Source organism: Lissotriton vulgaris, chromosome 6, assembly GCF_964263255.1.
Source record: "Lissotriton vulgaris chromosome 6, aLisVul1.2, whole genome shotgun sequence".
Lineage (NCBI taxonomy): Eukaryota > Metazoa > Chordata > Amphibia > Caudata > Salamandridae > Lissotriton > Lissotriton vulgaris.
In genome coordinates this window covers 1,274,465,756-1,274,479,561 of record NC_141694.1, presented here as the reverse complement: position 1 = coordinate 1,274,479,561, position 13,806 = coordinate 1,274,465,756, and the positions used below count along the sequence as shown (strand labels likewise).

General features: G+C 45.9%; 1 protein-coding gene across 2 annotated transcripts in view; it reads right to left on the bottom strand.

Annotated features, from left to right (window-relative positions):
• TIAM2 (TIAM Rac1 associated GEF 2) overlaps positions 1-13,806 on the bottom strand; it is a 313,756-nt gene that overhangs the window by 154,857 nt on the left and 145,093 nt on the right. For both annotated transcript variants that reach the window (XM_086927397.1, XM_086927398.1), the window contains exons 13-14: positions 7,354-7,446; positions 287-538 (exon numbers count right to left, since the gene is read on the bottom strand). In XM_086927397.1, the coding sequence (XP_086783523.1) occupies positions 287-538; positions 7,354-7,446 (345 nt within the window). The remainder of the gene's footprint in view (positions 1-286; positions 539-7,353; positions 7,447-13,806) is intronic.

Sequence of the window (13,806 nt, the reverse complement as noted above, 5' to 3'; positions counted from 1 at the left end):
TTGCAACGGCATGCGGGGTAATGGCATGCGTTGTAACGCCACATAACCGCAAAATTTCATATGCCATTCCATTCATTTTAACAATTGCAATGTTATACCTACTTAAAGCACACTAAAGCCTTAGCATTATTGCACTTTTTATTGTTAATGTGTTTGTGATGTGTATAGAATATCAGATTTGGAACTTTAATTATGGTTTCCCCAGAAAACGTTTAATAACTTTGCATCCCACATCTAAGTTCTAACACAAAGGACGTCTACGTAGAATAACACACAGGCACTTTACCTTTTGCAGTATTGTTCTTGAAATTATCCAAAAACTCTTCTAGGAGCTGTGACTGATTTGGGGGTGGCAGAGGGACCTTTGGGTCTTCAGGGATGTCACTTCCTGCCGGTAGTGCATGGACATTGCCACTGCTCCCCATTTGTAAAGTGAGCATCACACTTTTCTCCGAAAATAACTCTTCCATCCTTCGAAGATCCAAGTCAGGTACAGGTTCGCCATTTAGAGCAAGAATTTCATTTCCCATTCTCAGGCCTGAGAGCAAGAGAGAAATGCAAGCAGAGTAAATCTCTAGAAAACTAAAATGCACGCCATACAGTGCAGCTAGCCTGTCATGCTATTCAAGGTATGGTTGATAATCACACAAAACAACTGTATAGCCTCACAACACCATGCTGTTGCAATATGCTAAAATTCACGGCAAATGTCTGGTTTATAACTGTGTCATCGTGGGTAATGTTCCCAAAGTCCCTGAAATATGATATCGATATAGACATCCAACCTGCTGCTGGGTGTACATTGCTGCCGGATACATTCCCCCAGCATAACCAAGATAACATCGAACATGTATTTTGTTGCTGAGGAAACTTGCGGTCTGCAGATCAAGAGACCCTCAGCACACTGCATGAATTGTGGGGTATAATGCTGTGGGTAAATCTCATACAACCACAATACAGAAGTCAAGTAACATGTCCCTTACATTATCTTTGTGATGCAGGGTGAGCTGTAAGATGCGATCATGATATGACGGAAGCCTGTATTGTCTACCAAACATAGCATCTCTTATGTGCTGCTACAAAGGAATTTTGAATTGCTTTTAAAAACCTCACATGGTTGTAAAAAGGCAGTGAAAGGGCCGTCCATGCACACCATTTACATTTTTTTTTTTACAATGAAGTTCTCATTTACATGGTGTGATCCATCGACCCGATTCAAATAGTCACTCTGGATTGATATTCTGACACTGATTTCACTTTTCCAGACCATACATTGAAGAGATTTCACATATAAATATTATAACAGCATTATGGGTTTGACTAAATCTATATGTGCAGGGATTTCTCCTTCTCAGAGATGCTTCTTGTCACCATTTTATTGTCAAGCCCTGGGATGCGCTGCCTCAGATTTTGAGGGTTGTTACACCTGTTGCTTTTTAGGTCGAGCTGATGTGGCATTCATGCGAAGCATGAATGCATCAGCTCGACAACTTATGCTGCCCGTATTTAGGAGAGTGGACAGCAATCCGACGCGCGCTTTCCTATTGTCAGATTTCACCTCGGGAGCGCGCGTCTGATAGCTGCGCATGCGCGGTGCAAGCCCTGGCTCTCACACAGACACAGGCAGCCCCCACCCCTCTGCATGCACGCACGCACTCACACACACACACACACACAGGCGCGCGCATGCACACGCAGGCATACGGCACACATACAGGCACACTATCCCCTACCTCGCATTCTCTCTCAATCACACACAGTCACGCATGCGCACACACATTCCCTCGCGCACACACGCACACACGCGCGCACACACTCCCCCCCACCCCGCACCCAGGCATACACACAGGCACGCACGCACTTAACATCAGCCCTGGGCCCCACTCACCAACTGCGCTCTTCTGGCGGGGCTCCTCCCGGCGCGTCTCCTCATCTAAATCAGGGCTCCCTCAGGTCAGAGGAGCCCCGCAACAGGCGCCACACTCCTCCTTCTCCCCGGCCCCCTCCTGGGGACCCGGGCTACACCGGACGGCAGGGCGCTCCATGCGCCGGCAGCTCGCGGACCTCGGGAGGCGGGACTTCTGGTCGGCCGCGAGCGGATTGGCCGGCCGGCCAAGAGCTTCCGGGTCACCGCGGGCAGCGCGGCGGCACTCTCGCGGCAGGACAAAGCAGGCAGGACAATGGTAGTGGGGCAAGCACTCCGCAGCCAGCCTCGCTAGAACAAGGGAGCGGATGAGGAGAACACCTAATCTGAATCTGGCCAACACTGTAACACACACGGAGACCGGAAGCCTGACCCACGAGAACCTAATAACACACAGGGATTGCAAATATCCACTCAAGCGCAACTCCATGGGGGAACGTTTTGTTACAAGGGAATGTTGAGTCAAGAACGCCGGAGAGTAATGATTATGTATAATACGTGCAAAAAGTGCAAAATATGACGTGAACAATAAGCAGTATATACGTGTATCGACTGTCTTGAAAAAAACAAAATCTGGTTGGAAAAAAAAAAGTGAATCTGTCACTTACACATCTGCCATTAACTAGATTTCCAAGGTAAGGAGCACAATTTTGGTTTCTACTATAGGTGCTGTTAATACTGTAGCCTTTTCTGCTGTAATCTTTGGGAATTCTAGTTGTGCTATGCTTTGCCTCTAGACATGTTGATCCCTCGCAGACTGTGCTGACTCTGCCCCTCCTGATTATGAAACTCACCAGCGCAGTCACCACGCAGTCTCATCTCTCTGTCTTATGATGTCTGCCCTGCCACCATTTACTTCTGACCCTCACCCCTCCTCACCCTCTCACCCTCACACACCCTCACACCCCCTCACCCTCACACCCCCCTCACCCTCCTGCACCCTCACCCTCCTGCACCCTCACCCTCCCGCACCCTCACCCTCCTGCACCCTCACCCTCCCGCACCCTCACACCCCGTCACACCCCCGCACCCCGTCACACCCACGCACCCCGTCACACCGTCGCACCCCGTCACACCCCCTCACACCCCCACACACCGTCACACCCCCACACACCATCACACCCCCACACACCGTCACAACCCCTCACCGTCACACCCCCTCACCGTCACACCCCCTCACCCCGTCACACCCCCGCACCCCGTCACACCCCCGCACCCCGTCACACCCCCGCACCCACCCCTCACCCACCCCTGCCATTATAAATTACAATAACTTTTATTTAAGTATTAATTATTGGAAAAAAATTTAAAGCCATTATTATTTGTAATATCAATACACGTAAGTCACGTAAATACAACACATATTGCATTACAAATGCTATAGGTGTCACATTTGCGAAAGTTATAACTATTGGCATTGTAAATGAAAAAGCTATTAATTTCGCTATTTTCAAAAACAAAACCTAAATAAAAAAATTGTCATTTACAATACCAATAGCTCAAACTTTCCTAATGCGAGACCTATTGCATTGCAAATGCTTGTTAATATCAGTTGATGCGCCAGGGCTTTTGAAAGCATCTAAAGACAGTTTTCAAGGCCCCAGGTCAATGAATGCTAAACAATAAAATGTATCTAATCCTACAACATGGTTCCACGCTCAGCAACAAAATAAAAGGTTGTTGTTACATATCCCAAAATACACTGTGTGGCTGAGTTTTTCTTGAGAATTTATACTCTGCCTTAACTGGGACCTCATAAAAAATACACATGCTTTAGGGTGATCTCTGCTCTTTTTATTGATTCAAAACGTCGGAATTTTATTTATTTATTTTTCACATTTTTAAAGCGCACTGTTACCAGACGGTGTCCTGGCGCTGACTGACCGCTCCTAGCTTGAGCTGAAACTTATTGTCTCTGTTTTGAGATAATGCCTATTAAACAGGTCATGTCCACACTTGCTCAATAAAGTGGCATGACTCCTGAATGTAGGTCTTATTGAAGGATTGTCCTGACTTTATGTCAGAGCATTAGGGTGCCAATGACTGTCACAATATTAAAAACTACTCCCCTGCGAGAGAGTGCAATAAAACAGGATAGCCAGGTCAGCTGCTTAGGAATGAGTTTCAAGAACCATGCAGCCGAATAAAGCATCTTCTCTATTTTGTACAAGTCAGGCAGCTTAAAGGCTCCACTGGTTTATGATATTTGAGCTGCAGAAACCAAGTCTTAGTAAAACTAATATTATAACATTGCAATTAATTTAGCATCTGCTGCTTGGTAAATGTGATCAACACTAACATTTCAGCATAAATGACAGGTCCTGGAAAGCTGAAATCTACAGATTTCAGTTACAACTTTATGTTTTGTGTCTTTTGAGAAACGAGCCATTAAATTCCTGTGCTCTCTTTAGAAGGATAATGGAACTAATCTTTGTGACATGAGGAATTCACTGACTAACACATTCCCTAATAACCATGCTTAGGACATCTGGTTGCATAAGCTTCAAATACCATACATGGAAAGCCACAGGAAGAGAAGACTGAGCTGACCTTACCATATTGCCTATATATTTATCTGTGAGTATGTCTGCATAAACATACTCATTTAAGCAGAAAATTTTCAACAGGCTCGCCTACCCCTACCCCCCTGCAGGATATTCTGGTGTACCACAGCAGATAATGCCCTGGAAGTTAACTTCACTGTACTAGCTGATGGGATGTGGAATAGGAAAAGAATGGGAGAGCTGAGCAGCAAAAAAGATGTTCTTTGCCATCTTTCATTTTAGCTTGCAAAGGATTAAAACAGTAGGCACAGAAACTACATCATTGAGTAGTAAAACTGGGGATAGCTTTTGGAATTTTTGGACCTACTTCTTTTTAAAAATTGCCTTGTAGAGACACCTGCTTCTAGGAGCCTGGAAGATGACAAAATGTTATAGTCCTGAAAACAGAGGTGGCTGCAGACCACAGAAACTCTGAACAAACGGGAGCAAATATATGCGCCAGAACTGGATCTTGGAAAAGCTAGTTCTTACCACTGTGAAACTCTTAAACAAAAAAAATATCTGCATCGAACTGGGTGTAGAGTCAAAAGGACTGCAATTTAACCAAAATGTTATGCTAAGTTGTATTTATTAAGTGCTCATTTGCATAAAGCTTTATTTCGCTGGGGGTGGAGGGGGCGTTCTTAACTGCAGACAGGAACCTTATTGCTGATTAAACAGAACCATTTTAATTGCTGTCATAAATTATGTAAAGAGGACAGACAGCATATGGTTACAGGTAGAGAGTACCATATTCTTGTTGCGTTGATAAAAAAAAAGGAGACCTGTTACAAAATGCAGTTAATGGCTTAAGAATTGAGGGGCAAGTTGAGCTAAAAGGGGGTTATCTGAGAGGCTTGTGCCAAGTGGAATTTAGTGGCCGCGTAGTCTGAAAAATCTTAGTAGACAGCTCTATGGACAATAATAAGTGCCTTAAAAATATAAAATAATCCTACTGTGAACAGTCAAGAAGTTTAGCTGTCTAAGAACATAAGAAGTATGGTCTGCTCTCATGAGACTACTAATCAGGCTAGCGGCTGCATTTTGAACAAGCTGTAGACGTCAGCGAATTTTCCCAAGGCCAGCAAGGTAGACTGGACTAGCGAATTGACAACACACATAGGGAAGCACTTGTCAGGAATAATAGATCATAAGATGTTTAGTTGGAATAAACATCTACTCAAGACTTTTATGTCTAGCGTGTTCAGGGCCAGATGGAATTCAAGGTAAATGCCAAGATTCTGGACCACGGTTAGTGGCTTTGGAGAAGAAGCCACGATGGACAGCCAATGAGATTCTTATAGAAAAACGATCTTTAATGGTCATAAGAAGTTCAGATTTGGAGGGAGTGTGCTCTATGAAGCTCATTAAGTTACTGCCTCGCCTCAGGAAACTCCATTCCCAAGTCACTATTGTACCAACTACTTCATAATCTTTCAGCCTTGACTTCGGCTTCTTTAAACTGCGAGACAGGCGGTGGAACGACTGATCGCGGGCCTGCTGGACCCTTTGACCTCACCTTAACAAGCATTGCATCATGATCCGACCCCTACTAAACCCCTGATATGCTTGGATCATCAGCGAATTCATACATTCGAGCTGGATGTTCTACCTTTTTAAGGAAAAGCTGCTACCACATGCAAATATGAGTGGCTCTTGACTGAGTAACTCACATCTCAAATTCATTGTAGGCTGCTGAATCCCAACTGATCCTATGAAACTAGCTCACATTGAAAGGTTTCACAACTAAAAATGTATAAAGCCATTGATTACTATTTTAATATTTCAGCCCTTGGAACGTGCTATTTGTGGGTGTTTTTTTGACTACCAGGCAGTTTCTCACATCAGCCTAGTAGCCAAATACCACAACCTAAAATAGGGCCCGAAATACTGCAGGGATGAAAAGGTTGAGTTGTTAAGTGCCAGAATAATACCGGTTACTTCAGAACCTCACCTCTAAGCCTCATCAGGGCCCTACAGATCCTTCTCTTCGAGTATGTTTGGAATCTTTGTGGTCTGCCACTATAAGACTTAGTGACTGTTTTTTAGCAGTGTAAAAAAAATAATAATAATAACACAATATTAATATTATTTTATTTTTCATTGCAAGCTAGGCTGGGGCAGGCTGGCTGGACTTACGTCAGAGAGAGAAGAAAATATGTGCACTTAAGTGTGCATGATGGTATTGCGCAGGCTAGCCTGGGTGGTGAACATGCACAGGCTCCCACTCCCCGTCTGAGCGCCGAACTATTTGAATCACAATACTGCTTGACTTGAGGAAGCCTGTGGGCGTCCTGCTTCCGGGAGGAGAGACGACGGAGGAGAGACAGTGGCCGTTCGACGGTAAGTATTAAATTTAACTTTTGCCCATCCCCTCCGCCGCCACCCCAGTTCCATACCAGCCACCATTGCTTTTTCCAGGTACACCACTGTAATATGTTTTCATTAATAAACAGGATTTTTATTTGAGAAAGCCAAGCGAAGGTGACCACTGCAATGGTGTTTTTCTGTGAACAAAGTATTCTCTGGAGGAGAACTTGGTAGAGGTCACAAACTAATTTTACTTAGATCAGCAAACCAACCACCAACAGCAATGAATACTGATATCGGCCAAATTACAAGGGAGTCAAAATTATATCTGAGTGGTGAATGTATGGCTGTGTAACCCTGTTATATGCTGCAGAGCCATTCCCTTGAGAGTGCACCTCTGATCTACTGTCATGTAAATCAGAACTGAGAGTATCATTGCGATTTACTTAATGGTAATTGCAGACGCAGAAAAAACAATGCTGAAATCATAATCTTTTCTAAAAGACTGGTAAATAAAAATTAAATACATGTGTAAAAAAACTACTAATGTGAAAAAACAATACATTTACTACATACCTTCCTTATACGCCAGTCCATCTGGAAGAACTTGCCCGACAAAAATGTGACTAAGATGCTTATGTTCGTTCACCTGCGCAGTCACTGCAAACCCTGAAAGCACAAGATGGGAAGTGTTTAACTAGTTATCAGGTCCTAACCAAATTCTCAGAAAGCACCTATTAACCACACTTAATAGATTCACAGCATACCTACTGCTTTAGATTTCTTTTTCATGAGTTACATTTGATTGAATGCTATACCTGTAGCAAGTGGGGGTAAAAGTTGATAGCTCTAACTAGCTGTCCCTTGGAGTAGCAGGAGTGTCCATGAGGTGTATTGGACCACATGGGATATTTGACAGGATAAAGGTGCCACGGGCCTTCAGCAGCAGTTCTGCAAAAAGGGGGGCTCGTATTTTGGAACAGAGCCACGCCAATGACTCAACAGCTATCACACTCTCTAATATATAGACAAATAAGATGGTGGGCAAACTCTGACACTTCTACCAAAATACACACAGGGTCTGAGACAATAAGTTTAGGCAGTCACCCCCAATAGGTTGACGACTAGCTCTACATATGCACTACCCATTATAAAGATGCGATAAATAAACCACCCACTTAACTCATTAATCATTCGTTTTTTTTCAAAGTAAAGCATTTACCTAGAAGATCTGACAACACTAAAAATTACATTTCTATGTTGCATTTAAGTCTGCTACACAATCCCTTTAGGACACATAAGATGGCCAATACGCATCCGAAATTCACTCTACATAACAGGAGTATTACATTTATAAATCAAATTAGAAACAAGTAAACCATGTAGAAAAAGATACGAACTGTGCACGTGCCATCATCATCTGGCATTAGAGCCATGTGAACAGCAGGGGAATTCATCTCAAAACAATGAAACCCCAAGAAAGACTGCAGAGAAGCAATCAGCTGACCTTTTCATCAATGCTTTTTTAATGTCTACAATTTACATTCAAGTCATCGTGACATTTTTGTGCTGCTAATAACAGTAATCGCAGAGATGTCTGCACTCAGAGGTGGAAATAGAAGCAAATGTGTCGCAACAACCCACCGAGTTCCTTTATCAAATTTGAAGTATAGCACCTTAGAGGAAGGACAATCATGGGGGAAGGTAAGCATAAGAGAAAGTTTCACTGGAGGCTAAAGTGGAGAAAGGATCTGTCCGCAGTCTGAAAGAAGACTGCACTGATGGCATGGTACCAGAAAACTATAACTAAAATACCACCTGACGGTGCTAAATATTGAAGGTAATAACTGTAAATCTACACCCAACAATATTTCTGTCAGACGATTTATTTACGACTATTTGGCCATATAACATGTTGCTGCAAACCTTTAAGGTGTATGAAGGACTTTTGCACACCAGCTAGGGGGGGGGGGGGGTTATCTGCATTGGTGTGTATAAGGAAAACTGCCATGCAGCACTCCATATTACTTTACTAGTCGGGCAATGACCCATAATGGCCTCCAGTGAGGACACATTATGAGAGGCGTAGAGACCCTGCTTACATTTGAACACAATAAACAACTGCCAAGCATTCATTAAACTACACAACTGATATGCACAGTGATTCTCTTGAGACAATATAATCCGTAATATGAACAGTAATTGGCAGGAAAACACAAAACAGGTCAGGGAGCTGATAAACTTGTGCAACCGTAGCCACTCTCCATATTGCGATCAATATACACCCTGTGAGTAACCTATTGGCAATGCCAAGAAATGAAGGCAAGAAGGCCAGCTTTGCCTCTGGACCAGTTGCACAAGTTACTACTTGTGTAACGATATATCTGTAAGAGACATTAGTTAGTGATAGATTCCTTACCTTAGAATATCCCCAGTCCGTCAGATTGGATCCGGAAAGTTTTGCTTAGCAGTACCCATGCGCGTCAGTAGGTGGCGTTCTGCGGCTCCGCGTCCGTCACTGGCGTCGTCAGCACCGAGGTGACGTCAAGGAGAGTACTTAGGCACCACCCATGCACGCTGACGTCAGTTCTGTACACGACTTTCTACACCAGGAACGCAAAGCCATGCAAGAAACTGACCACTGGTGCCATTAAACTAGGGCCCTGAAAGGGATGACTTTAACCCTTGTAACCAGTTCGCAGAACGGGGAGGATGGGCAGGGCAGTAAGGAATCTATCACTAACTAATGTCTCTTACAGATATATCGTTACACAAGTAGTAACTTGTGCATCTGAAAGAGACATGTTAGTGATAGATTTCTTACCTTAGAATAGATACCCCAGCAATACCAACCCCGGAGGTGGGTCTGCGAACAGGATTACACCAGGAAGTCCTTGAGAACAGAACAGCCAAAGAAGCCGTCTCTCCGGACTTGACTGTCAACGCAGTAGTGCTTGGTAAACGTGCGCAGCGAGGCCCCTGTAGCACCTGACAAATGTCCTGCAAGGGAACGCCGCGTCCCAGGGCAGTAGTGGCTGCAGTTGCCCTGGTCGAATGGGCACGCAGCCCCACAGGAGGCTCCTTCTTGGCCAAGGACTAACATGCTTTGATGCAAAGAACGACCCACTGGGAAATGGTCTGTTTGTGCATAGCCTGACCTTTTTTGGCGCCCTCGTAGCCAACAAAGAGCTGATCCACCCGGAACTGTTGTGTACGCTGCAGATAGAAAGCAAGCGCACGTTTTGGGTCCAGGCGGTGGAGCCTCTCCTCTTCCCTGGAAGAATGCAGAGGCAAAAAAAAGGTAGGCAAAGGGATGGTCTGCCCAATGTAGAAGGGCGTGACAATCTTTGGCAAGAAAGAAGGACGGGTCCTTAAAACCACCTTGACAGGATGAACAAAAAGGAAAGGAGGTTTAGAAAAAAGAGCCTGGATGTCACTTATTCTTCTGGCAGAGGTGATAGCTACCAGGAAAGCAAGAAGACGTAAAGGACAGTTATGAAGAGGTTCAAAGGGAGAACACATCAGAAAAGTCAAGACAAGATTTAAGTCCCATTGAGGCCTTATGAAAGGCACGGGAGGGAACATGTGTGTAATGCCTTTGAGGAAACGGCTAACAACCGGGGACTTAAAAAGAGAAGGCTGATCGGGAAGCCTCAGGAAGGCGGAAATGGCAGAAAGATAACCTTTGATAGTGCCCAGAGCAGAGCCCTGCTGGGCCAAAGACAGAAAAAACAGAAGAACCTCAGAAAGAGGGGGCCTAAAGGGGATCCACAGCCTTTGCTGTGCACCATGCCACAAATCTGTTCCATCGGCAGGCGTATACCGTTTTATTGGAGGGACGCCTGGCTGCCAGAATGACCTTAGGAGGAAGGTCGAAAGCTGTCACCTGTTGCCGCCCAATCTCCACACATGGAGGTGGAGACGGGACAGGGTCGGGTGGAGGACCGTCCCCTGTTGCTGTGGCAGAAGATCCTCCCGAAGAGGTAGTCAGATCGGGGGATCGATGCTCATACTGAGTAGCTCGGGATACCATACTCTTCGAGTCCAGTCCGGAGCCACAAAAATAACTTGGGCCCGGTCGTGCCTGATCTTCTTCAGCACTCTGAACAGAAGTGGTATAGGCAGAAAGGCGTACAACAGACTGCAAATCCACTCGCGACGAAAAGCGTCGCCGAGCGAGTGCCGCCGTGCAGAACTGATGACATTGCGTGTTCTCTTCGATGGCGAATAAATCTAACCAAGGCTCTCCCCACTGCTGAAAGAGACCTTGCACCGCCATTCGTGATCCATCAAGCACCAGCAGCTGAGTTCGTCCACCCTGGCGTTCAGAGAACCTGCCAGGTGTTGAACCACCAAGGTAATGCCTTGATTTTCCAGCCTTGAGCAACCTGACATAGGGTCCAAGACCCCACACCGCCCTGTTTGTTGCAATACCACATGGCGGTGGTGTTGTCCGTGAACACCTGCACTACACTTCCCCAGACAGAGGGAAGGAATGCCTTCATTGCAAGTCGGATCGCCCGCAGCTCCAGAAGGTTGATATGGAGGCGGGACTCCACTGGAGACCAGAGGCCTCCGATCTCCACCTCTCCCAAGTAACCTCCCCATCCCAGGAGGGACGCATCTGTCACTGTGTTTCTCCGGTTGGGGAGGGATCTGCCATTGACCCAATCGCGATTTGTGAGCCACCACTGCAAGTGTCGGGCAGTGCCCTCCGAGATCTGGACATGATCGGACAGACTGCCCTGATGCTTTGACTCCTGGGCTCCAGAGGAGCCGCAGGGACAAGGCCCCTGTCCCCCTCCTCCGCCTCCGAGGAGCGATGGGGGAACGTCTGAGAGCGAACAGGCTTCTTCTACTTCTTTTTATGGCGACGCTTGCCGGAATCCGAAGGCGAAGACTTGGAATCCGAGGAGCGACTGTGCCGGTTCCACGAGTGGTCCCGGGAACGGCCTCTAGCAACTTCCGACGCCTCTCCCGCATGGCCTTGGGGGCCATGGCACGGCAGTCACAGGAGTCATGGTCGAGCTACAGGCAGTAGATATAAACATCGTGGGGGTGCACTACCATCATGTTTCGGCGACAGGTCCCACAAGACTTATAGCCGGGAACATCTGCGTGCACCAAGAGAAAAGTGGGGGGACAAAAGTCTCAGAATAGTGGTCAAAAAGAGACCAAGGTACGTGCTCAATCCGGATCTGCGCTTACTGGCACGGAAAAAGAAAGAACTGACGTCAGCGCGCATGGGTGGCGCCTAAGTACTCTCCATGATGTCATCTAGGTGCTGACGAAACCAGTGACGGACGCAGAGCCGCAGGAAGCCACCTACTGACACGCAAGTGTAGTGCTAAGCAAAACCTTCCCGATCCAGTCTGACGCCTGGGGATATTCTAAGGTAAGGAATCTATCACTAAAGTGTCTCTTTCAGATCTTGCCCACAGCCATGGGTAAAGCACAATTCTAGTAATTCAAGAAAAAGACAAACAGTCTGGCCTGGGGCACAGGAGGCATAATGGAGCTAGACTGTATATGGTGTAGGCTTGTGTAGCTCTAGCCTCCCCCAAATCTCTGGCCATCCAACAAGTGAGTACCCTCTGCTGCTCAAGAAGACAGAGAAGTCTGCATTGCATACACTTGTGTTTGCTCTCTTCTGCTAGTAGGAGAAGTGTGTACTGTGCCAGCATGCCTGCTTGTAGAATACCTGTGGAAGCTGAAGCTCTGTTTCCAAGGTCTTCCCATGGTCTCAGTACAGTCTCCCCTCACACATGTCCCCAACAATGTGGTAATATCTGGGCTAGCCGCAGTACTACAACAAAGGATATTATGCTGTTCCTCTATAAAGGTGCTGGTTGGAATCACTAGTGATTTGGTCCCACTGTACCCTAGAAAGAGCATAGCTGGGGATCCATATGTTGGATCATAATGCCCTTACACACCCTTACAGGTGTCATGCTTCATCATCTGGGCTGCTCCTCGTTGGGTCGGCGGTGCAATATCCAACGGGCTCCCTAAAAAGGGGCTCTTTGTCGGAGATCTTCTATCCAACTGCCGTTTGATGAAGTGCGGGTATGGGGCCTCAATTATGTAGATGCAGTGTTGTGATCTAAAATAGGACTGGGAGTACCTAGAAGGGCAAGTTTTATTCTGGGGGTCTTCTGTCCTAAATAAAAACAGTGTGCAAGGCACTTGCCCGAAGAGTTTCGGCGCGTGATTGTTTCCTTGTCAAAATATGCCCTAGTACCACATGTACAAGTACGAAGAACTCTAGTCACTATACAAGGATTTCTTTGTAATCCTCCTACAGAGTAGGCATATAAGGAAAGCATTATGTTGGGCAATATCACAATCAGAACAGACCACAGCTGCTTTTGGGGCCCTGAGATAGATGCAATATGTAGCACAACAAACAACGCAAGCTACACCAAACTAGCTATACAAAAGAAAATATACAGTGAAAGAAACATAAAGAAAGATAATTGTTTGCAAAAAGAAGTGCTCCAATTTTGTATTGCACGTTTTTTTTTTACAATTTGCGGTTTCGTATCGCTTTGCCTTTGTGGCCTTTGCATTAGTAACACTGTGCTTCAAACTGAAATTGTGTAATAGTTTGTAAAACAGCCAGTGAATGTTGATCGAGATTACGAGTACCCTACGTAAGATGCTGAAAGGAAGTTTCTTTCAGAGGAGTGTATTGTCCTGAGGACACGTTATGGTGCACCCCCTCCTTGAGGGCTGTCCTCGCACTTATTCTTTCTCAGGTGTCAGATGACCCTGCCAATAAACTTGAGATGGACGCACACACTGTCTCGCAAGTTACTGATGCCCAACCAGAGTTTGTCAGGGGCGGCTCCTCCGTAATGGCGGAGGAGCGTCACCCCACTGCCAGCAGATGATAAATAGAACGATAATAACACATTGTTATTATCATTTTATTTATCTCTGTCGGAGTTACTTATGTCTGACAGGAGGGGCTGGGCCGGGCCAGGCCATAGCAGGGAGGAGTACTGTGCACTTATAAGTGTTTATGAA